The sequence below is a fragment of the Anopheles aquasalis genome, chromosome 3 (assembly GCF_943734665.1).
Source record: "Anopheles aquasalis chromosome 3, idAnoAquaMG_Q_19, whole genome shotgun sequence".
Taxonomy (NCBI): Eukaryota; Metazoa; Arthropoda; class Insecta; order Diptera; family Culicidae; genus Anopheles; species Anopheles aquasalis.
In genome coordinates this window covers 8,832,501-8,855,982 of record NC_064878.1, presented here as the reverse complement: position 1 = coordinate 8,855,982, position 23,482 = coordinate 8,832,501, and the positions used below count along the sequence as shown (strand labels likewise).

Below are 23,482 nucleotides of genomic sequence, written 5' to 3'. Positions count from 1 at the left end.
AAAGTTCAAATGGATCAATCTGAACACTGTCTTTGAAAGCTTTGGTTTTGGGCAGATGGCTTTATCCATTCGATTGTTATTCAAACGGTTGCATAGCTGCCTGATTAGTCCTCTGAATGATTGTTATTTGTTACACAATATTCTCGAAAGGTACTTTGTAAAGGAAATAATCAATTCCCAGAAAAGGGTACCTTAAGCAATGAAAAACGTAGAGGAAGGTCGATCCAGAGCGCGTCATTCTGCCACAAGAAATACGCAAGTTTTTCCCCTAAAACCATCACAAGATGCACAGTAAGGGCGTCGAGATGCACGATAAATTTAGAATTCGGAAGTGTGCGAACGTCACGGAAACGGGAAGGAGGGTTCCGGTAGCATTTAAATGATCTGAACGAAGCGACACATGTGCAATGTGACACAGAGAGTAAGAGAAAATCAAAAGTGCCAGTGGAAACGGAAAACAAATAACAAAAAAACCCCAAAACAGGGCCCCAAACTGGAAGCAGATCCTCAGACAAACAACAACGATTCCGTCTCTGCTTCCACGACAAAAGACAACCGACCGTGCCGACGATCTTCGTCACGGTACGTCTATACGAGGATCGAGCTCTCGCCAGCCGTCGCCAGCCGTCGCCAACATGTGCTGAGTGTGTCTTATGTGAGAAAAAGATTGGTTGTCCCGTGCCAATGCACCATCCCTCTGGCAAGACAAAATACGATCCCATCCCTTTCGCGAAACCAAGCCGACGACTCTCCTGGCGCCCCCGGGCCCCCGTGATGGCGACATTTCCTCTCGGCCAGAAGAGCTCGAGCTCGAGAACAAGATCGGTCTCGGTGACCAGCATCACATCGTTCACTCTCGCTCTTTCTCTCTTTCTCTGCGCCGTCCCACTTTTGGTTTGTTGTGGCCGCCGATCCGGCTCCAAACCTGGTGCTAGCGTGCCAGTAATGATCGCGAAACGGACCAGTGACGTCCTAGCGGGTCGCAGTCCGAGCCGTCGTGTGTCGCGTGATCAGTCCCAGTGGTACCGTGGTGCCAAAAAGGCACGGTGAAACGATAGTTTGTCTTTGCAGTGCGCGCAGATTGCGACAAAGAGTGTGAGAGACAGTGGAGCAATGAAGAATGCGGTGTAAGGAGCACATAAAATTAGGCACAGGAAATGGGGCATTTGTTAGGATTTGTGAAGATGGTGATGACAAGAATGAAGGAATGAAAACGAACGCAAACAAATATTTCCCCGAAGATCATCCGTTGACCGAACGGAGCACGAGCATCAACGGACAAAACCGTCGGCCATAAAAAAAACCTTTGAGGACATCCAAATGGTTGTCACGTGCGCTCGATCGTCTGAGTTTTTTTCTTTCGTTCTACGGCTTCTGTGCATCTCAAAAAAGCGAAGCATAGGCAGCTCGTGACTCTAGGTGGAACCGAAACACCGACGGCTAGAGCAAAAGACGACGATAGATTGGTTTAAATTTCGCCAGACGGGGATTTACGCTTCGAGATTCCCCTGCGCGACATCTGCCTCATAATTATTATCACATTTAACACGCGCGCCGCCAGCACACACAGAAGCATAGGTTAAAGGTCACTGGCAACGCGAATGCTTCTGATTTCATATGCAATCGGAATCAGAATGACTCTCTGATTGCTGCTCTCTGAAGAGCTTGATCAACAACAACAACAACAACGCTTCTCGGCGCCCAAGACGTTGTGGTCCGCGACGCTGTCGACACAGAATAATTCAATTCCCTTTCGGAATTAATTTACGCCAGCCTCTCTGTGTGAGTTTATATGCCGTACACACGGGTTATGCCGCGTGTCTCTAGCTCGTTGGTTGCTCCTCTTAATCTTCGCGCTGTCTGCGGCGTGATCGTTTCCGCTCTCGATCCACGCTCTTGCTGGTTGGCTGCCGTGACGCGCAAGAGGCTGCGCAATCAAGCGGGGCAATTATTTATTTACAAGCTGCCTGGTCCACCTCTCGCTCTCGGTCATCGATTGCATCTCGTTTGCCAGTTGTTTGTTTGTTGGGATCGAGAATGGAGACGGACCTCAAAGTATCTGCATTTTTAATGTGAAAACCACGCATAAAACACGCATTCCATCGTGTCCTTCTTTTCTTCTGCCCAAAAAGTGTTTACATTAAGTCAGCGAACACATTGGCACAAAAACATGCGCTGATTGCAATGTTACTACAGATGATTTGCTGCGCACGCACTCCTTGCCTTGAAACAACGAATAGGATCGTCTGTGGAAGCGACACCTGAGTTAGAAAAAATAAGGACCCCCCTCCACCTCCAAAGTTTAAAAAAAAGAATAGCAAACTGAAATTCGCCTAACAAAATCCTCCCCCCGTCTATGCCGCACTAATAAGCAGCCGTATTTCTCTGCACATTTTTCCCTCCGTTTCAGCGTAAAATATATTTTTAGCCAGCGCAGCGAGACGTCGTTTGCGTATTGCTTGTGTGAAGACCAAATGTCTCGGCTCTCGTGGTAACTGCTGAAAAGGTAAACTGGGCAGGGCGCACCGCTAACCGTACGAAAAAATCGAGGACCACTAATGTTGGGTAGTTTTTTTGGATATTTGATTTTTCCTTCTCCTGGCCATTACTAAGTCGTAGTCACGACGGTACATTCGAGGAACAGAGTGCAGGAACGATAGGCGGTATGGTTACTATGATTGCCTCGTAGTAATGGCCTCCTACTTATTCAACCTTGCATCTGCGTTCACAGCAGAGGCATTGGTTTTACGCAGAAATGCGTTCTTTCAAAACGCGTTTGTATCACATTTAAAAATATGAAAGTGTTCACATGTAAAAATCACAGCTTTTCCGTTAGATCAGTTTTTTGGCGACTTTTAATGTTTTTTCTTAATCTGCGATCATTACTTTTGCATTTTAATTAAACAATTAATCATGAATTGCTGGAACCAACACCTTGATGATGTTGGAATGGTGGTATTTTCACGTGTTTTCGATCACCCTTACCCACAATCTCGATCTAAGCAACAAGTTTGACCTTTTATCGTTTAAAAACAGGCAGTTTTACGCATTTTTAACGCCTCATGTGCGAACAAAAATCGTCAGCTACCAGGCGTCTCCATTGGACTGCTCGCAGTAGTATTCGCCCCAAAACGGGTTTTTAAAAACAAAAACAATCGTTACATACGTTACGCTTTGCTATTCAGGTACGCCCAATGCTTCGTAACTCTACTCTTTAGCTGTTGCTTGTTTCACGAAGGAAGCCGAGACATTTCACCGAAACTACGAATCTTCGCGGAACTTCTTGGGCGAAGAATCTCATATTCTATTACGCCACCTGTCCACCCACTCACTCAGCGGGATGCTGCGTGTTGCTGCTGATCAAGATTTTAGCCTGAGTTACGAAGGGATGCTCGCTTGCGGTGAAGTTTCTCCAGGGAGCTTTTGCCACTCAGATGTTGTTTTGCAATCAGAACGAATGGCCCTTTACCTATCTCTCTCTCTCTCTCTCTCGCTTCATCTATTTATCGTCTTCCAAAGCACCATCACGGTCAATGGGAAGAAATAAACAAATGGTTGGAAAAGGATGCTCTCTGCAAAGCTGCCTCGCTGCTCATCACTCCGCCTCGATCACGAAAAATGAGAGCAAATCAGGTTCAGGCCGAAAATGCAAAAGAAAAATCAGGAACCCCACACACACTCCGGTGCCGTAACCTTTTGCAATTCTTCATCTTCTGCTCGACACCTCGAAAAGCAATCGCATTATCGAAGCACAGAAGCCACCGTGAGAGCCACAGAGAGCGAGAGCACTGAAGAGAGCGAGAGAGAGAGACAGGACAGGACTGTGAGAAAAACGGATCCTGCAAGCCATCCTCCGCCACCGATTGAAAGGCTCTGATTTCATCTTCCGAACCGGGAGAGCACTCGTACGAGAGAGCGTTACAGATGCTGGCATCCTCGCGGATGAAGAGCGGACCAAACCCCGAAGCAAAGCACTCCAGCACCAGTGAAGGCTCTGCCAAGACGTAGTGCAGTGCAAAGTGCCGTGCAGACCCGTGTAACCTGACCAGCCAGCCAGCCTATGAGACTGAACCTTTCAACCAGCACCAGCACCAGCAGCACAAGCAGCAACAGCAGCAAAAGGCCTTCCATCTGGCCATGATGATTAGTGTAATGGTGACGAAGGTGCGACCGCGATCCGACGGAGCTTGTGCAACGTAACGTATAACGGTGGCCATTTTGATGCTGGTCCCGGGTCCGCGACACACACTCAGGGACATATTCGAGCGTGGAAAAATGGGCGACTTGTCCACCTGTGCGGTGGCCATGATCCGTGATTGTGTGAAGTAAAAAAAAGTATCTCTCTGCCAGCACAGCATCTGTGTGTTGCGTGTATGTGCTCCTGTGTGCGGTACGACGTACGCCCTGTTTTTCCCACCCCAAAACCCCCACGTTCACTAATGGCGACGCATTCAATCCAACAGCACCGTGGGTTCCGATGGCAGGTGAAACGGAAAATCGACCAAAAGTGACAGTGAAAAGTAGGCTCCGAGCTGTGACGCTTGTATCCGCTTGGGAAGGAAAACCCTAAAATCCAAATTGTGTGCCACGGATGTCCTCGCCGCAATCGGCGCCCCCTCGGTTGGCCCTTTCTCTCTGCAGTTGGCTGCTGGATGGATGGATAATTCTTTCCCGTATTTTTTTTTTCATTTCTCTTCTCTTCGATAACCAACCCACCAGCAGCCCATCTTTACCACTCCCAATCGACACACAGCCATGCACGTACACACCATTCTCTCTCTCTCTCACACTCTCTTTGGCTCTCTCTCTCTCTCTCTCTCTCTCTCTCTCTCTCTCTCTCTCTCTCTCTCTCTATTCAATCCTCGCTCTTCACTTTCTCGCAAACTGTCTCTCTTCTCTCGCAGCATCTTTTGGGAGCCAGTGGGAAGTTTATTTCCAACTCCCGCCAGCCCATCGGCACTCGACGCCTTTCCCTCGCATCCCACACCCCACTCCCACCAGTCAGCCACCCCCGAAATGGGGCGTGAACGTGTGCGTACATCGTGTGCAGAATAATTTTTCCGAATGAATGAAGCAAAGTGAAAAATCGCCCCCTCACTTATCATACTTAGCGCGGTACGTACGCATACATACACGCGCATCGATACTCCCTCACTTCTAGCCCCTTTCCTGTTCTAAAAGAACAACCCCATGGCCACCGCAAGAGGGACGCCTGGCAAGAGGTTTTACGTTGCAGAAAAAGGAACAGAGACCTCCAAAGTATGGAGTGCGCTCCGTATTGACTCCATCTGGAGTCCTTCGGCTGAAGATCCACTAGCGTGCCATTCTGCCATTACGAGTCACTGCCCATGCGAGATGACACGTTAGTAGCAGACAAGCCAGACTGCTCTGCCGACGATTCTAGTAGACGAAATCAAACGAATTACGTTGTTCTTTCGCACCAACAGCCTCAACAGTGGTAGTGTGTGTTTGCATGCGTACTACATTCAGTGATGTGTTATGTACCGTAGTATAGTGCCAGGTGTAAAACTACGCTCAGTGACATGCTGGAGCAGCATGTACCATGGTGGTGGCTTGCAGTGGCCGCCATTAACAGTGACTTTAGTGTCAGCGCTTGGTCCAGGATAGAAGCCTGGCCAGCACATCGTACTAGTGCCGTACTGGATACGTAAACGACATCTATATTTACCCTGCCACCACTCCCTGTTTGCAGGTGAGCTACGGTTTGTGAAGGTGTGCTGAAAAGTGAGGTTAAGGCAACATAAGCCAGCAACAGCAAGCAACATCGAGGTGGAGTAGGCGACGAAACGTCAGTGAAACGCCAACAAACATCGAAAACGAACATCGTAATAGGCGTATGTCGCAAGGAGTAGTCCCGCCTTCACTTGGTTGTACTTTCATTTCGTAACGTAAGTGCGAACGTAAGTGTGCGCCTTCCGCGTATGTGCATGTGTGTACGTGGACCGTGAAAATGCATTCCGGTGGACGGACGGTGGAGGACAGCTTCGAACAGCCTCTACCAGCAACGGCTCGACGTACGACGAGTACAAAGCCTAGGGCTAAGCAGCAGCAACGACGAGTAACAACCGGAGAAGACGGTCAACTACCACCACTACAACAACAACTGCTACCACTACTACTGGCGTCGTCGTCACACCAATACACACGCCGCTTGCGCTCGGATGCTGCAAGAAGCGCAGCAGCCCCAAACGCAAGGTCGCCGACTGCTGCTTCTGTTGATGGGCGGCTGGCAGCTCTTGTGCTACTACGATAAGGACGAAACACAGAGAGTGAGAGCGAGAGAGAGCGGGCGCGCGCTCGTGAAAGCTCCAACTGGTCCTGGTCTGCAGCGAAAGAAGCGGAAAGCTCTCACCGGCGCGAGTTGATGTGAGTGCGTGATGGTGATAGTGCGTGCTAGGCGTTGTTTATCAAGGCGATAGGCCAACTGGATCAGCACCACACCGCCGCCAGGTACAGCTAGTGAATGATAGAGAAGGGTGCCAGGTGGAACAAGACGTCCACCAAAAAACAGACAGTGACAATGAAAGTGACAAAAAACTGTTGCACGACCACGATGTGTGAGATGGCCGGGAAGGGAAGGAGGAGTAGTAGACTGAGTGTTCGGCGAAGATCCTCTCTTGTGATGGTGGCGGTGGCATTGCTGCATCTGCTCGAACAACCACCGGAAGTGGCCGGTCAGCGACCACTCGGTAACAGTACGTACGGTGCACCGCTCAACTCGACCGGCGTCATCAACGCCGTCCATCCGGTGCTGACGACGAGCACTACGTCAACGACGGAACAACCGCCGGTACGGACAGCTTCACCGGCGTTCGTGCCCGGTCAGCATGAGGAGGATTCGTTCGATGAGTACGACAGTGTGGACATGGAAGATCATGATCAGCTGGAAGAGCTCGATCACGATCACGATGATGAGCTGCATCGCCATCCGCTTTATCACCATCATTATCATCACCATCAACAGCAACCGTCGTATCCGGGTGCAGTGATGCCTGGCCACGGTGAGCAACAGAACTCTGGCGCTGCCCGCAGTGGTGGCAATGAGGCTGGTTCGATCGGATCACGCCAAGCGAGCAATCGGCTCATTAATCCGTACTTCCCAACACCGGCCTCACCACCGGGCAGCTCGAAAACGACGGATACGCAACCGGGCAATGCACACCGTGGTTGGTTCGATCCGGCCCTGCCACACCAGGGTGGTGTCGGTGCGAGAACGCAGTTCGAACAGCAACCGAACCGAGGGCGCTTCGCAGCACCAGCCCACCTCGTACCCGGTGATCCGCTGTATCCGGCGTTGGCACAAGGTGTCGCAAAAACGACGGAACCTCAGTCCCAGGGAGGATTCAGTGTGGTTCGGCAACGGGGGCGCAAAAAGACGTCGCTGAATCAAATCGCTGCCGAGTTGCACAAGAAAAAGACGCAAACCAACATGAATGGACTGGATTCGGGTATTGGTGAGTCGATGTCGTTCGGATCCGCACAAGAGACGACCGGAAGACGCAAGCAGACCGTCGGTGGTGGTGTGCCAGGGAGTGGCAGGCAGACCAGTCTATCGGGGAAGCTGAATAGTCGTGGGTTAAGTAATGGTGTTCTGAAGCAAGCACCAGGAACTATCGGTCCGGTGAGTTCCAACGTCAACAATGATGATCCGCTGAATGCGCTGCGGAAGATCAACAAGGATGCAAAAAATGTAAGTCCTCTTTACCATCTTCTTTGCAATAAGCACCTGAAATTGGTCGATCGATGTCGATGTGCATTAGTAGAATGGAACTGGAAGTCCTTGTGACCTTGTGATCGTTCTTTTTGGTTAAACTTTAACACGACACATTCACGTTGAAATGTTCGATATATTTGCGACAATTTGACAAGCGATCATCAGTTCTATATTTGTGCACAACGTGCCAACAGCGTAAGCGACGCTGGAGTGCTGCTGGAATAATTAATGGACGGGCACGGGCTGTCAAGGCTGTCGACAGCGCCACCAGTGCCAGATTGACGAGTGGCCATGATTTGCCATTATCTGGCGATTGACCAAAATGGGGAGGGGCTATTAATGGCTGTTGCAGCAGGTCGCAGGACAGCGGCGACACGAGCATCTCGAAGCAATTCCAAAATAGATTCCCATGCTGCTCTCCTTTCCCTCTTTGCTGCTGCTGCTCCAGCAGCGATATTGAGACATTTTCACACGATGCACGAGGTGTCACATTGACGCTTTGTGTGTTTTTCCTTTTTCTCAGTTCACGATCCATTATCGACATCGGCTTTAAGAGGGGCGCTATGTTTAATTTGGGTCGAAAAAGGGCTCATTTTTGTCGATTTTTTGTAAAGAAACCATTCCACTTGGTTTTTTCAAGTCAATGTCAGTTCAAACTACAACTTTTCAAGAATATTTGATTCTTTTATGGGGAAAATTTGTAAAAAAGCATCCTGCATCGCATAAAATTTAGGGAAACGTGTCTTTATGAAGGCACTCTTTCCGGTGCCCATCGTTGCCACTTACCGGCTCATCTGAACAAATCAGTATTTTTTTTGGTTAGATTTTAAGTTTTTCCAGAAAGCCCTATTAATTTTTTGTTGATTTTCCAAATTTTCGATTTTTGGTAGCTGTTAGAAGCCGAAAAATTGATTACACGTTGATCAAACCGGGTTCGTCGCTTAGTTCTTAAGCGGCAAGTCTTTTGATTTGAACCAAAGACTGTACCCATCGTAGCTGCGTGATGGGTCATCAGAAAAATACAAATAAATATTTTTTTCATAGATTATAACTTTATCCAGGTAGCCGCGTTTAGTTTTTGTTAAATTTTCAATTTTTAGATTTTTGGCAGATTTTTTAAATTGAAAATGTAATGTTTTTTAGGATTTTATCAAAAAGCGAATTTTACAAAATTGCTTCAAAAAAAGAAATAGACAATTTTTTTAGAAAACTCGACGAGGCTACCTGGAAAATAGTGTAAAGATTATGTGTTCATAATTTCAAATCCGTTGGCCCATTAGTTTTTATGCTACGATGAAATTGAGACTTGTGCGTCTTTTCAAAACTATATAACTTGGTCAGTTTTCCTTCGATTCATGCCAAAATTTCACACAACACTCTTGAATCGATCAACATTCACGGAAAAATGTTAAAAAAAACCACACAAAAGACACAATACGTTTAAAAATAGGTTTAAAATTGCAGTAGATTAGTCTAGAAAGCTCATCGCTAGCCCGTTTTAACTTGTGTACTAACTGCATCATCCATTTCTCTCCTTTTTCTGTAGCGCTACACGGGCACGATACCGGAACAGCACTCCGACGTGACCGAGATACTCGGTATGTGGTGCAACTTCGAGACGGAGTGTGCCTGGACGTGGGACGAAAGCGACCCCAACGGATTCCAGGTGGTGACCGGTGCGAATCTAACCGAATCGAACCACACCGGCCTGATGCCTGGGCCAACTTCCGACACTCTGTCCAGCACCACCAGTCATTTCCTCCATCTTCGCCTAACACCAGACAGCCAACCACACATCCTGACCTCACCGATCTTTGGAGCGACACGCGAAAACTGCTACCTATCGGTGCTAACCCACCAGAGTGCCATGCACTACGGCAGCATCCGGATCGTAATCGAAACGACCGGCAATGGGCAGGAATCGAGCTGGGTACCGGCCGAGATAATGGGCAACGATCTGCGCAAGTGGCAGATGAACGATTTCCGGATCGATCGCATCTCGAAGGACTTCCGGGTGCTGTTCGAGGTCGTGCCGAACAAGCTCGGTGGGCAACCGCGCGGTCACGTCAGCATCGATAACCTGAAGATGGTCAACTGTTTCCCGGACTCGGTCAGCGCGAGCAATTGCAGCTACTCGCAGGTTCAGTGTATGGCAAACCGGGCACCGGTTTGCATTAAAACACCGAAAATCTGCGACATCACGGTGGACTGTGATGAGAGTGAGGATGAGGCGATGAATTGTGGTATGTATCCGGGAAGTTGCCCACCTCAGTAGGCCGAAGGAAGTCACTGACATCTCGTTCCTCTTTCCAGACAAAATACCCTTCGGTGGACGGTGTGACTTTGAGACGGGTTGGTGTGGTTGGCAGAATTATGGCAACGTGATACTGTCCTGGGCTCGGCACTCGGGTCCAACACCGACGGAAAAAACGGGCCCCGATATGGACCATACGCACGATAATGAGAACGTTACCGGGTACTACATGTTCGTCAACATGAACCAGCATGCGAACGATAGTGAGAAGAAATCGCTGGTTGGACTGGCCAGCAATGCTATCATGAACAGTGTCGTCTTCAATCCACCGCCGATGGTGCACACGAACGCTAGCTCACCGTATCGCAACTCCTGTGTGGTAATGTCCCTCGCATCGGCTCTCAGAAGCTATTGACACCTTTGGTGGTTTTTTAACGTTTGATAAAAATTCACTCGAACTTCGCATTTTTCGATTATGGGGCCTGTTCAAGCTCCCGTCCCGGCAAACCTTTGAAAAGATGAACTATTTCACTCGTTCGATCGAGTAGTCACGGCATTATGCTTTTCAAATGGCGACTCGAATTCGATAAAAATATTCCTTCAACTTTTTTATACGGAAAGAGTCACTGTGGTGGCAAATCTTTAGGGGTAGAGAACACTTTCCGATAAACTGTGATATTTCGTAGCATTATCACTAATTTAACTAAACTATCAGCAAGCGGTAATTATGTTTTTAAACACGATTGTTTGGCATCCACTAGCCGTACGCTCACTTTCGGCCGCTGTTAATTCTTAACAGCATCACCATAACTACCGGCAACTGTGATGTTGGGCGATTTTGGCGATGTATGCTCTCGTTCTAGATCTTATTAAAAATAGTAGTGAAAAATAGTTGCTCAAATCGTTTCGAGATATTTCATTCAAGTTGTTGAACGTTCAAAAACCCACAATAGGTCCTAGCTCGTTCCTTTGATAATGGATTTAATAATTGTCATCCTCTTGCCCCCCCCCCCCCCTCTTTGCAGGTCCGCTTCTACGTCCATCAGTATGGCATGAACGCGGGCAGCATCAATCTATCGAGCGTCGAGATCCGAGAGAAAGAGAACTTCACGACGACGCTCTGGTGGAGCTCGAAAAATCTCGGTGAAGACTGGGTCCGTATCGAGGTGGTACTTCCGAACATCACCACCAAGTACTATCTGCAGTTCGAGGCACGGATGGGCATGCGGATCTTCTCCGACGTGGCCATCGATGACTTTTCGCTCAGTCCCGAGTGCTTCGGGTTAAACATTCCGGCCGAACATCTACAGGGTTACAACTACTGGGACCCGCGTATCGGTGGCGTTAAGCAACCGCACAAAGATTTTGTCGGCAAATCATGTAAGATCAGTGCGATTGAAATTATTGTATTGACTATCGTTTACTATCTGGTTAATTTTTGTTCTTGTAGATCTGGAACTCAACACTTGTGGCGCCAAGGGCCAACAAGGGCCAACTCCTACGGATTGTCTGGGATCGTATAACAATACGGAAGCGTTCAGTGCCGTGCACGTGATCGATAGTCACCCGTTCAAGGGAATTCAAGCGTGGAAGGTCCCAAACGAAGGATACTACACGTATGTGATCGATTTCTGTGATGTTTTAAGGACCTCTCGACTGATCGGTTCCGTCGTTCCATTACAGCATCATTGCCAAAGGGGCTGGCGGAGGGCTTGGATCCGGTGGTGTAGGTTCATCCCGTGGCGCCATGGTACTGAGTGTGCTGGAGCTACACAAAGACGAAGAGATCTACATTCTGGTGGGGCAGAGTGGCGAACATGCGTGCATCAAATCGATGGGCTATCGAGATGAATCGTGCGAACTGCGCAACAAGCAACTCAACGCGGACACCACGTGGATGCACTCGAAAACGCAGCAGGTCAAGAATACGATCATCGAGGAAGGTGCCGGTGGTGGTGGCGGTGGGACGTACGTGTTTCTGGTAAGCTACCTTCGACACCGTTCTGATGATTCATTCATTTAATGCACTGCGCTTTCCTCTGCTTCCAGCTGAACTCAGCCAATACGGCGGTTCCGTTGTTGGTGGCCGGTGGTGGTGGAGGACTTGGCGTTGGCCGATACCTGGACGAGGATGTGCAGCATGGAAAGAAGTATTTGTCGCACAAGAAGGACGTATCCGGATCGGCCCACGGTGATCAGACACGCCGTGCTGGGCCTGGTGGTGGCTGGAGAGCACAGGCGGACATGGGACTCGATCCACGGTACGGTGCGTCACTGTTGGAAGGTGGCCGCGGTGGTATCCCGTGCTATACGCCCCGTGGTAGCCACGGGCAGGGTGGTTTCGGTGGAGGAGGTGGTGGTTGCGATACGGGAGGCGGTGGTGGAGGATATTCGGGTGGTGATACGATGATCAACTCGACCAACGGTGAAGGCGGTTCGTCGTTCTTGGCCTCCAAGCGCAACGTTCCTGAATTGTCGATGGAGTACTCCGGGGCAAACAGTGGCCACGGTGCGGTGTTGATTATACCCGCGATACAGGGTTGTGGATGTGATTATCGTTGTGTGGCCCTCGATGAGTACCGGGCGACCGTCGGATGTATCTGTCCGGATGGTTGGGCCCTCAAACCGGACAACTATACTGCGTGCGAATGTAAGTGGCTTCAAGCGTGTTGTGGATGGAGATTTTCATTGGAATTTTCTCTTCAAACACAGTGCCCACGGAAACGGTCGAGATGCAGTACCTGATAGCGTTCTTTGTCGCGATCGTGGTCGTCCTTTGTCTTGCCCTCGGCAGTCTTATCTTCATTCTTTGTAAGTCTAAGTCTAAAGCTTTACTTGAACTCTTCACTAACACACTCCGGTCCGGTAGATAATCGGTATCAACGTAAGCGCCAGGCGGCCCTACGCCACAAGATGCTGCTGGAGCAGGATCTGCAGCTGAGCCGGCTGCGCAGTACCGCCGACGATTCGGCGCTGACCAACTTCAATCCGAACTATGGTTGTGATGGCATCCTGAACGGTAACGTCGATGTCAAGAGCCTGCCACAGGTGGCACGCGAGAGCCTGCGTCTAGTGAAGTAAGTGTCCAGGTCAAACAAGTCCCAACAGAACGGAAACTAAGCTTTGAATCTCTAAATCCCCCAAACAGAGCCCTGGGACAGGGTGCCTTCGGTGAGGTATACCAAGGCCTGTACCGCCACCGGGACGGTGATGCGGTCGAGATGCCGGTGGCCGTAAAGACGCTCCCCGAAATGTCCACCGGCCAGGCCGAATCGGACTTCCTGATGGAGGCTGCCATTATGGCGAAGTTTAATCACCCGAACATTGTCCATCTGATCGGTGTCTGCTTCGACCGGCATCCGAGGTAAGTGGGGAAAGGGGGTGAATAGGTGAAAGGACTTGCTCGTGATCGTGCCTTCTTCCGGCATTTTAGGTTCATCGTACTGGAACTGTTGGCCGGTGGTGATCTGAAAAATTTCCTCCGAGAAGGACGCAATAAACCGGTTAGTGCAACAATTCTTGCAAGTCTAGACCTCCTTCTGACTGTCCTTCATCTCTCTCACATCCAGGAACGCCCCTCACCGCTAACGATGAAGGATCTGATCTTTTGCGCCCTGGACGTGGCCAAGGGTTGCCGGTACATGGAGAGCAAACGGTTCATCCACCGGGACATTGCCGCGCGCAACTGCCTGCTAAGCAGCAAAGGACCGGGCCGGGTGGTCAAGATTGCTGACTTTGGTATGGCACGGGACATTTACCGGTCGGATTACTACCGGAAAGGTGGCAAAGCGATGCTACCGATCAAATGGATGCCACCGGAAGCGTTCCTCGATGGGATTTTCACCTCGAAAACGGACGTCTGGTCATTCGGGGTGCTCCTGTGGGAGGTGTTTAGCCTGGGGTTGATGCCCTACACCGGCCTGCCGAACCGTGACGTCATGCAGCTTGTGACGGGCGGTGGACGGCTGGATGCCCCGCAGGGTTGCCCGATGGCCGTGTACCGCATCATGGCGGACTGTTGGAATCCAACGCCCGAAGAGCGACCGACGTTCTCGAATCTGCTCGAACGGCTCACGACCTGCACGCAGGATCCGGAGGTGATGAACGCCCCGTTACCGAGCTTCTTCCGGCCACCGTCGAACGAGCGGGACACGACGATCATGCGTCCACCCGGGAACGATGATTTCTGTCTTCAGGTGCCGAATTCCTCCGACTATCTGATCCCACTGCCCGGTCCTCGGTCCGTTGCGGAGCGGTTACTGAGCGAGGCGACCGGTGTCACCATCCCAGACTCCCTGCTAACCTGTACCCCACCCAAGACGGCCTCACCGAGGATGCTTAACGGTACGATCGTCACCGGGAACCACACTGGACCACCATTACCACCCCAGCAGGGTCAGATAATGAACGCCGACAACGGGACCTGCTGGGAAACGTCCTTCATCCGGCAGCACCCCGGAGGGCAGGTGTGTTCCGTGGCTTCTACCGTGGCCCTTCCACCGCCACCAGTGCCAGGAATGACGGATTCCATGGGCCCTGGATGCGCCGGAACGGCCCAAGGGGTGTGCGATTCGTTACCGACGGCCATCTCTCAGCTTCCTCCCGTAATGCCCGAGGTAGCCGATAAGCTGATCTCACTCGATACCCCCCAACAAACGCCGACCGCAATACAACCGCCAATCTCGTTCGGTAATCCGATCGTTGAACCATCACTCCCGAACGGACTGCCACCGGGTGCCAATGGACTTTCGAATGGGAATACGGGACACAATGGGCACGGGCCGACGGCGATGGAGTCACCGATCGAAACCGCGAAACTGCTCAGCAGCATACCACCACCGATCACACTCGATCCGGCCGCACTCAGTATGCAGCAGAACCACGTCGGTGGAACATCGTACGCCAACATCCGCATGATGAACAGTGCCAATGGGAATGGTGTGAACAATGGCAACAGCAGCAGCGCCACCAATGGCCACAACAACCACAACAACCATAACAACAACAATCATGTGGATCATGGCGTCCTGATGGATAAGCTGGCGTACAGCAACGGACCGACGTGTAACGGGGGCACTGTGGGCAGCGGTAATGGTGGTGGTGGTGGTAATGGGGCTGCTGTCATTGGCCACAACTCGAACGGCCACCACGGCCATCATACCGGTGGCAATGGTGGTGGTGCGAATGGAATTGACAAAAGCTCGACGATCGGTGGCCAGGATCCGTCCCGGACGGCGGCACCCTTTACGATCCAGACGTTCAGCGAGCGGTACATCAGCCCCGAGAACCACTCGGAGATCAGCTGTTAATCGGTGCGAGAGTTTTTATAGAATGCCAGAGACCGATCATCGATGGGGATCGAACGGAAGTGGTTCGACGATACTATTTTTGGATCTTTTGTACTTGTTAGTCAATATGGTATATTCGGAGTGTGCCCGTCGTCGTCGTCGTCGCCGTCGGAATGGAAGGTACGGAATTTGGAGACTACAGCAACAAACAAATTATTACATTGGTCCGGCCACACCGTTGGCCGTTGACTAATTTGACAAAGTATTTCGTAACGAAAGTCAATACTATCATAACCACCATACACACAAACAAAACACACAGTCACATATATATAAAACACAGAAGACACAAAGAGAGATATAAGAATAGTAAAAATCTAAGTGTAAAGTGGTCCGGTGCATTGGCACTCCCGTAAATGTAAATAGCACAATCTAATAGATCTCGCGGGTGTGTTGGAACAAGGCAAACACGGGGGGAAGACGAGGGGAAAGAATCGGAATATCGCACACCCCATTGCTGCTACAGCAAAGCAAAGGCAACAGCGAAATATAGAAATTCATAAAGAACCCAAGGTTCACTGAAGGATCTGACCTTTCACAAGACAACTGGACCTATTATAAAGAGCAAACCGCACATTGGTCTCATTAGACTCTCGTGCTGCCATCACTAAATGGCCGGCATTTTATTGCATTTCGATTTCTGCTTCCGAGCAGCTTCCGAGCCGCTTCCGAGAGAGGATTACGGTTCTCCGGTGCGCGTCCTTGACTCGCTTGGCTCATGTTTATGCATATGGTCACACTCCAAGGCAACACTTTGCAAACATTTGCTCAACTCCTTCACCCTCACCGACCCAAACGAAGCCCGAGAAGAAATCGAAGGGCGAAGAAACGAAAATGATGTTACAATAAAGCGCGAGCGCGCGCATGCGATTCGCCTATTATTACGTTTAAGCAGTGTTTGTGGTTGTGATAATTTGGCCAAACTAATAAGCTAATTAGGACGGAATCACCCTTGTCTTTGGTTGTTTGTTGTGCGAAACAGTACGCGCGAAGATGTGTGTTGATTAATCTGATGTTGTTGTGTCCTGTGCTGTGCGCGAGTTTCGCTGGACCATTAGAGGTCTTTGTATTAGAAGAAGAGAGAGCGAAAGAGAGTGAGGTGCAGGAAGAGAACGCACAGCACAAGCATTGTACCAGGGTTAGTGAAAAACGGATGTGGAATGCACCAATTAAAATGGATACACACGCGCCGGAAGGAGTACAGGAGATGAAATTGTTAAACAAATTACTGTTTGTAATCCAGAAAGATGTAGATGTTTGTTTAACGGCACACTGGCTGGTGGTGTGAATCATGAGTTGATTAATCGTTTAGGTATCTTTCTCGCTCTCTCTCTCTCTCTCTGTGGCACAGAAAAATAAAAACAAGAACACCGCAGTGTCTCCTCCTAATCCAGCTTCATTTATGTTGCAGCACTCATTCCTGGTGGTGGTGGGTGGCCTTTTTTAAAAAAGAAACGAAGTAATGCAGAAACTAGATGTCATGGTAAGGTGGTGTCTGTCTCTGTGTGTGCGTGTCTGTGTCTGTTGCAGCAAAAAAGCAACAAATTAAATAACTTTACTACGATAAGAAGCACGTCGTAACAAAGCAGCCGGTGAGCTGTGTATGTCGATGCATGAACAAGGAACTGGAATTCTCTGATGCCAAAATAATGAAAAAGGTGCAAGGAGGGAAGCGCATCCTAAACCTTACCAGCAGAACTTAACGAAACAAAGTAAGCTAATCGCGCCGCGCGCAGATGCCCAAAAGCAAATCCAAACCAAACCACACCATTGTACACATGTGAACGTTTGACGATTGATTTTGATAGAATTGTACAGGATAATCAGTTTGTAAAACCCGACAGCCGGCGGGGCGAGGAGTCTGACACCCGCCTAGTAATGTCTAGACGGTGTCCCTCCCGGCCCCTGGTGCATTGGGGTAGTAATAGCATAGTAGTAGCAGTGGTCAGAGTGCATTCTACACGACACGGAGTCAAGGTCGAGGTTAAGGAGGTAACACACCAGTACACGCGGTTGCGGCAGCATTGACCCTGTGTATGTCTCCTGTCGTGTGTATGTTTAGTGTTATTGTAGACCCATATTAGCTACGTAAGATGATGTTTGCCAGGCAGCATACCATGTCCTTTGTCCACGGTAAGGTTGCGCAGCGCAGATGGAGTGCCATCGGGGACGGAAAACAAAAATGGAACAAAACACAGAAGAAAACCCATATGGATGTGATTAGTATTATTCAATAAAACAAACTTTGTATTGTTGGATCCCGTAGGGAAATAATTCCACAAAAACACACAGAAAAAAGAGGAATTGAGAGCGAGAGAGAGAGAGAGAGAGCTGGAAGCTCCCGATTAGATGGAAAAGGATAAAATTCGTACAACGACGACGCAGTGTAAGAGGACAAAATTATATAAAGAAAAAAGAAAAACCAACCTCACCAAAACCAGGAGCCATTGGAGGCCAATTCACGCACGATATGTGTCGGTGATTGAGTGTTGGCCCCATCCGTGTATGTGTGTCTGTGTGTATGTACGTATGTGAAAATGCTTTAGAAATTGAGAGCGCTTTTTTCGTATTCATACACAGATTAGCGGACATAGATATGATGCATTATACATAAAAAATATACCACAACCCACATCTCCCAACCACCCCTAATTCCCCTTTCCCACATACACATTAAAGGATATACACAGACACCGAACATGCCCGATAAATATACACGATATGCGCATCACTTTGTAGTGTGCCCTAGGTCCTCGATGGTAGAGGGAGAGAGCAGCTACCGGGAAGTGCAGATAGTATTGCGCGCAAGGATTATCCCAAAAAAATTTGTTCCACAACAATTGGTTTCATGTTAACTAGTGGCAGTTTGTTTTGTGCTGTAGCGAAGGGCGCACTGTTTGCGAGGGAGATAAAAAGAGGAATACAAAGAAATACACACCCACAGATACACCCGCAGCAAACAAATGGCGTGGGTTAAGCGTGCGCTCTGTATAGTAAAATTTATCGACGTGATAAAAAATTAGTAATGGGGAGGTACTTCCCCGCGGGTTTTCGGTTCCCCGTGCCCATTCCGGATAAAAAGGACGCCCCATCCAAGCCGGAGCCAACACTGGAGCGTGCTGTGGTTGCGGTTTTTGATAAAGAGATGATGCATGCATGCGAAAGGGGATTGAGGCGTCGGCAATGGCATCGAAGGAAGCACCGGAAGGTTCCTTGACAACAAGCATGGAAGCAAGCAAGCAAGCAAGGAGTCTGAGAATGTGGTGTCGAGAAGAAAGTCTAGCTGAACGTACATACATACATACAACACGTACATATGTATGCCTGTGTGCATTGAAAACACACCCATATTTATATATTTACACAAATAAGAAGGCAACCAATACGGGAAACGTGTTTTAGAAAGCGGATAAAAGAGAGACAGACACAGTTGGACATAAACGGAACTGAGAAGCGGCGGAACGGTATATGTGGATAGACAGAAAGCGGGCAGAAAGTGCATAAAGCGCTGGTAGAAGAAGAAAAACGATGCAAAACAGGCATGCGAAAACACAGACAACACAACCGAAAACACTAACAAGGTATCCTAAACGATAGAGCCAACGTGCGCCATTGAGAATTGAAAAACCAGTTGTTGCACCAGCAGCAACGAGAACCGTTTGGAAGGAGAACAAGATTTAGCTACGTAAGATATAAGGCAAAACTAACCTTTCGTGTAACCAACCAACCAACCAAGCAAACAAGTGTCCACCCGCGCCCACCTTCCTTCTCCGTAAGCAAAAAAGAAGAAGAACAACAACAACAACAGCAAAAAGAACAACAAAATACGCGAGTGAAGCGGGCGGGGTGTGGAGTAGAGACTGTTAAAACAAAACCGAAATAAAGTAATAAAATAAAACCTAAGATGGATCCAAGTGGAAGTCAAACATGCTTTAATTACCTGTGGGTGTGATCCGTACGAGTGCATGGATGTGCGATCGTGTGTATGTGTGAGAGAGCGAATGTATGTGTACATAACGGGTGCGATAACGGGCAGTGACACCGGCATGACGGTGTGAAGGCGAATGGAGGCGCCGATGCGCAATGCGCAAGGTTTGCTGGTTTAGCGATCATTTATTTCAGTGACCTCTCCTCCTACAAGAGCGCTATGGGGCTGTAGAAGGTCGATCGGATGTGTGCTCGCTAAGCCACCAGACCACACTTGCACACTGATGTGACGTTGACTGATCGGAGGTGCGATCAGTTATGAAGTAGGATAACTGTAAATGTATATCTGCCGAGCGTTTTCGTTCCATTGCCATTATGTTTCGGTTTCCTCCAGCAGGAAGCAGGAAACCCAAGCAGCAAGCAAAGTCAGAAAGTTGTTGTAGCAAAAAACCTCCCAAGAACACCGTCTAAAGAAAATATGTAACTAAAATTTAATCGAAAGTGGGGCGCTAATAACGCGCACAGTGGAGTACAGAAAGGAGTGAAGAAAACCGGTGACCGGGTGGTTGGTGGAGTGGAGCTAAAAGGATAGAAACAGTATTAATGTTATTTATTTACTGATATTTATGTATAAAAATGAACAAATGGAAAATGACAAAAAAAGGAAAACATAAACAGACACACACCCACACCCCCACACCCAGATAAGCAGTATCGCAAACCTGTCAACCGATGGCTAACATAACGATTAGTGCACAACAATGGACTGAACAAGAGCGCAAGCGCAAGAACGAGTGAAATGTGGGAAAAACACTAAAAAAACGGATTGGAAGGCGGAACAGACGATTGGCAACGTGAAACACATTTGAACAACAGTCAAAAGAGGCGTTAGAAGAGCAAACAAAAGAATGGTGTCATACCAAAAAAGGAAATGGGCTGCAATCGCAGCGGAAGGGAAATGAATGTGAAAAAAAAACTGTAACGAAGCACAATCCCGTACCGGCCCGTGTGAATCGTACATGCATTAATCAAGACTCCATTCAGAAAAAGAAAAACATACTCACACCCACACTAAAACACTCACACACAGACACACACACGTTGACCCAGAAAAATGTTGTAAGGAAACTCTTATCATAACTGACTAATAAACAAATAATGACGAACAAGTGTGCTGTTTTTCTTTTTGTTTCTCTAGTTGATGATAGTTAACGGAAGTTTTGGGAGGTGGCACTATTGACGTGCGTTAAAAGTTTTGCGTCAATTCGCTCGATATCCTCGCTCGCGATGGCCTTACCAGATAACACTCTGAATCACGGAGTACATTATTCACACTCTAAATTACCGCGGCAATGGGAAGCTTCCAGCTAGAATGTTACTCTTCGTCGCTTCGCAAGATTATACATTTCAACCGACAGTAAGGCACGCGACAATATTATTTATTTGAGTACGCGTATGGTAAGCGCGTCGCGTGTAGACGAAATGCATTCGTCGTGGAACCCGTTTCTATTGCAGTGACCATGGTATTACCCCTTCCGGCGCCAGTGTTTGATAGAGGTTAGAAGGCTGCCCCCGGGCGGTTGAATAAAAAAGGATCCAGCGTTGCACGGAGTAGGTCAGTCTTTTCGAAATACTTGGCAAGAACAGAACAGGATCCGCGGACCATGCAAAGCGTAAAGTGTTTATCGGAAGCGAGTGATGTAAAGTCGAAATGTGAATCGAACAGTGATGTCGCATCCTGTAAAGCTGAAGTAGGAGTAAAGAAGGTAAATTTTAAAACGGCGCTGCACGATTGTAGCTCCTCATTTCTAGATCTATTTTCGTTTTACAACAGAATGCAGCTGACCAAGTTAGCTGCACGCTGCATGGTCAGGAGTTTAGCGCAATCCGAGCGCACTGCCTAGCGAACGGGACTCTGTTCGAGGATCCCACGTTTTCCGCCTCAGATTTCTCGATCTACACTTCACCGCCACCGAATCGTGGAAAATCCGGGATAAAATGGAAACGGCCGCAGGAAATTGTGGATGATCCGCAGTTTTTCACCGACGGATACTCGCGGTTCGACATCAGACAGGGAGAACTGGGAAATTGTTGGTTCCTTTCGTCCTGTGCCAGTCTGGCCTCGAAGCCACACCTCTTCGAGCGTGTTGTCCCAACGGATAATGGGAATTTCTCGGATAAGGATCAGTATGCCGGTGTATTTCACTTCCGTTTCTGGCATTACGGCCGGTGGGTCGAGGTGGTAGTCGACGATCGGTTACCGGTTACTCGGGGCGAGGAGCTGCTGTATGGCCGTTCCTCGGTGGAGAACGAATTCTGGAGTGCTCTGTTGGAGAAGGCTTATGCAAAGCTACACGGCTGCTACCACGCCCTGGCAGGTGGTACCGGTTGGGAAGGTACAGTGGACCTAACTGGCGGGTTGGCCGAGACGCATACGCTCAAAGGTTGGCAACCAATCGATTTGTTCGAACGGCTGGAGAAATGTACGGTACGGGACACGCTCGTGACGGCAGGAATCCTAAAGGTAGAGACGGATGATCTGCTGCGGCTGGTGAACCTTGTCAAGGGGCACGAGTACTCGATCACACGAGTGGAGAGACTGCACTCGCATAAACACATGATCGGTATGGAGGACCAGGAGCCACGTGAAATACGCTTGATCTGTTTGCGGAATCCATGGGGATATGACGAGTGGAATCGAGCGTGGAGTGATGAATCGAGTGAGTGGGAAAGGGTGACAAGTAAGAAACGGAAACAACTGTGCTCCGTGAAAGAGGATGGCGAGTTTTGGATGCATTACGATGAGTTCGTGACCTACTTCGATGATCTTACCATCTGTCACCAGTGTCCTTCTTCGGTCCTGCAAGGTCAGATGGCCTGCGAGCCGAACGAAATGATAACGCTCCACGGTCAATGGGTACGCGGTGTATCGGCCGGTGGTTCGGACAGTGCCAGCTTTTGCCGCAATCCCCAGTATCTGATTCAGCTAGGCAAAGGAAACGAGCAATCTGAGACTGAGAGTAACGAGATCGATGCGATCGTAGATTCACCGATAGGCGTGACGATTGGCTTAAGACCGAAGCATAACCATCGCCAATCGGTAGACGAGATACCTATCCGCTTTCTCGTGTTCCCCGTTGGCCCAGAAGTCTCCGATTGTACGCGATCGCTACCGAAAAGTTTCTTCGATTCTGCCACTGCCGTCGATGGGTGTCCGGAGCTTAAGTCGGAGCGTGAATTGGTTAAAAGGCTGCTGCTACCGGCAGGAAGATACGTGATAGTACCGCACACCTGGAAGCCACAGTTGAATGGCGAATTCATTATGCGCATTTTCTCGGAAGGATCACTTAAGGTCGAATCGCTGGAGCAGTCGTTGGGATGCACCACTAATGCGGTGAGTTGATGTACAGTACTGATTGTCCTCAAAGTGACTCTGCCTTTACATGTCTATTGTTTGTTGCAGGTTGAAAAATATATCCCAACGAATAATTTTGACAATGCGGTATTACCAGTGACGATTCAGGAGCTTCAAAAGATGATACAATCAGCGTTTGGTAAGTAATAATCAGAGAGCTACTTGAGAACATGTACACTAACAAAAAATTTATTCCTTTCGAACAGACGGTCTTACTATCGACGAAGAGACCTTGCGCACACTGGTTTACTGGTACGGTAATCAGTCGAACGAAGGGTGTCTCCGGAGTGACGAAACCGAAGTGTTGCTACAAAACATGACCTCGTGGGAGCTAATTTTCCGGCAACACTGTAACGCGCCCGATGGTAAGCTGTGTACCTTTGACCTACGAAATGCACTATTTGCCGGTGGTGTTCTGGTTGACACGCGAGCATTGAGCACAATTGTCCACGTGCACCAGTATCTCCCCATGGATCTCGCTACGTTCGTTGTCTGTGCGATGGAAACTCGTGAAATAATTGGTAAGTAACTGCGGAAATGTAACTTAATAATTTAGCAGAAAGGGTTCTGATTGACATTTGTCACGCTTCTTTCACCACAGAATGGTGCACCATGCGGGGCCTGGCACAACCTACAACGGCAATGTACTTCAAGGAACTTTACGGCCGGAGGAAGCTGTTGGATATGTGTTTGAAATCCCAACTTACGGTGGATATGAAAAATGCGCGACCTTGAAGCGACTTTAAACATGAATTAACTGGGATATTTGGGAAAAAAAATATTTTATTAATTTATTCTCTTTT

General features: G+C 48.9%; 2 protein-coding genes across 4 annotated transcripts; both read left to right on the top strand.

Moving 5' to 3' along the window:
• The first annotated feature begins 1,089 nt into the window (after positions 1-1,089).
• On the top strand, positions 1,090-19,246 carry LOC126576103 (tyrosine-protein kinase receptor). 3 transcript variants are annotated; one of them, XM_050237215.1, is made up of 13 exons: positions 1,090-1,127; positions 5,714-7,711; positions 9,282-9,978; positions 10,049-10,368; positions 11,015-11,369; positions 11,440-11,605; positions 11,673-11,970; positions 12,039-12,639; positions 12,702-12,800; positions 12,859-13,066; positions 13,138-13,353; positions 13,423-13,492; positions 13,559-19,246. In XM_050237215.1, exons 2-13 carry the CDS (start codon positions 6,485-6,487, stop codon positions 15,296-15,298), a joined length of 5,997 nt encoding a protein of 1,998 aa, XP_050093172.1. In that variant the 5' UTR covers positions 1,090-1,127; positions 5,714-6,484; the 3' UTR covers positions 15,299-19,246. The 3 variants fall into 3 exon arrangements, with proteins under 3 accessions (XP_050093172.1, XP_050093170.1, XP_050093171.1); XM_050237213.1 differs by lacking the exon at positions 1,090-1,127 and adding an exon at positions 3,983-4,164 and having other exon boundaries at positions 5,448-7,711; XM_050237214.1 differs by lacking the exon at positions 1,090-1,127 and adding an exon at positions 4,073-4,164.
• A 1,682-nt stretch (positions 19,247-20,928) lies between these two features.
• On the top strand, positions 20,929-23,414 carry LOC126579203 (calpain-B-like). Its single transcript, XM_050242582.1, has 5 exons — positions 20,929-21,030; positions 21,099-22,658; positions 22,728-22,818; positions 22,886-23,200; positions 23,281-23,414. Exons 1-5 carry the CDS (start codon positions 20,929-20,931, stop codon positions 23,412-23,414), a joined length of 2,202 nt encoding a protein of 733 aa, XP_050098539.1.
• Positions 23,415-23,482: the final 68 nt, after the last annotated feature.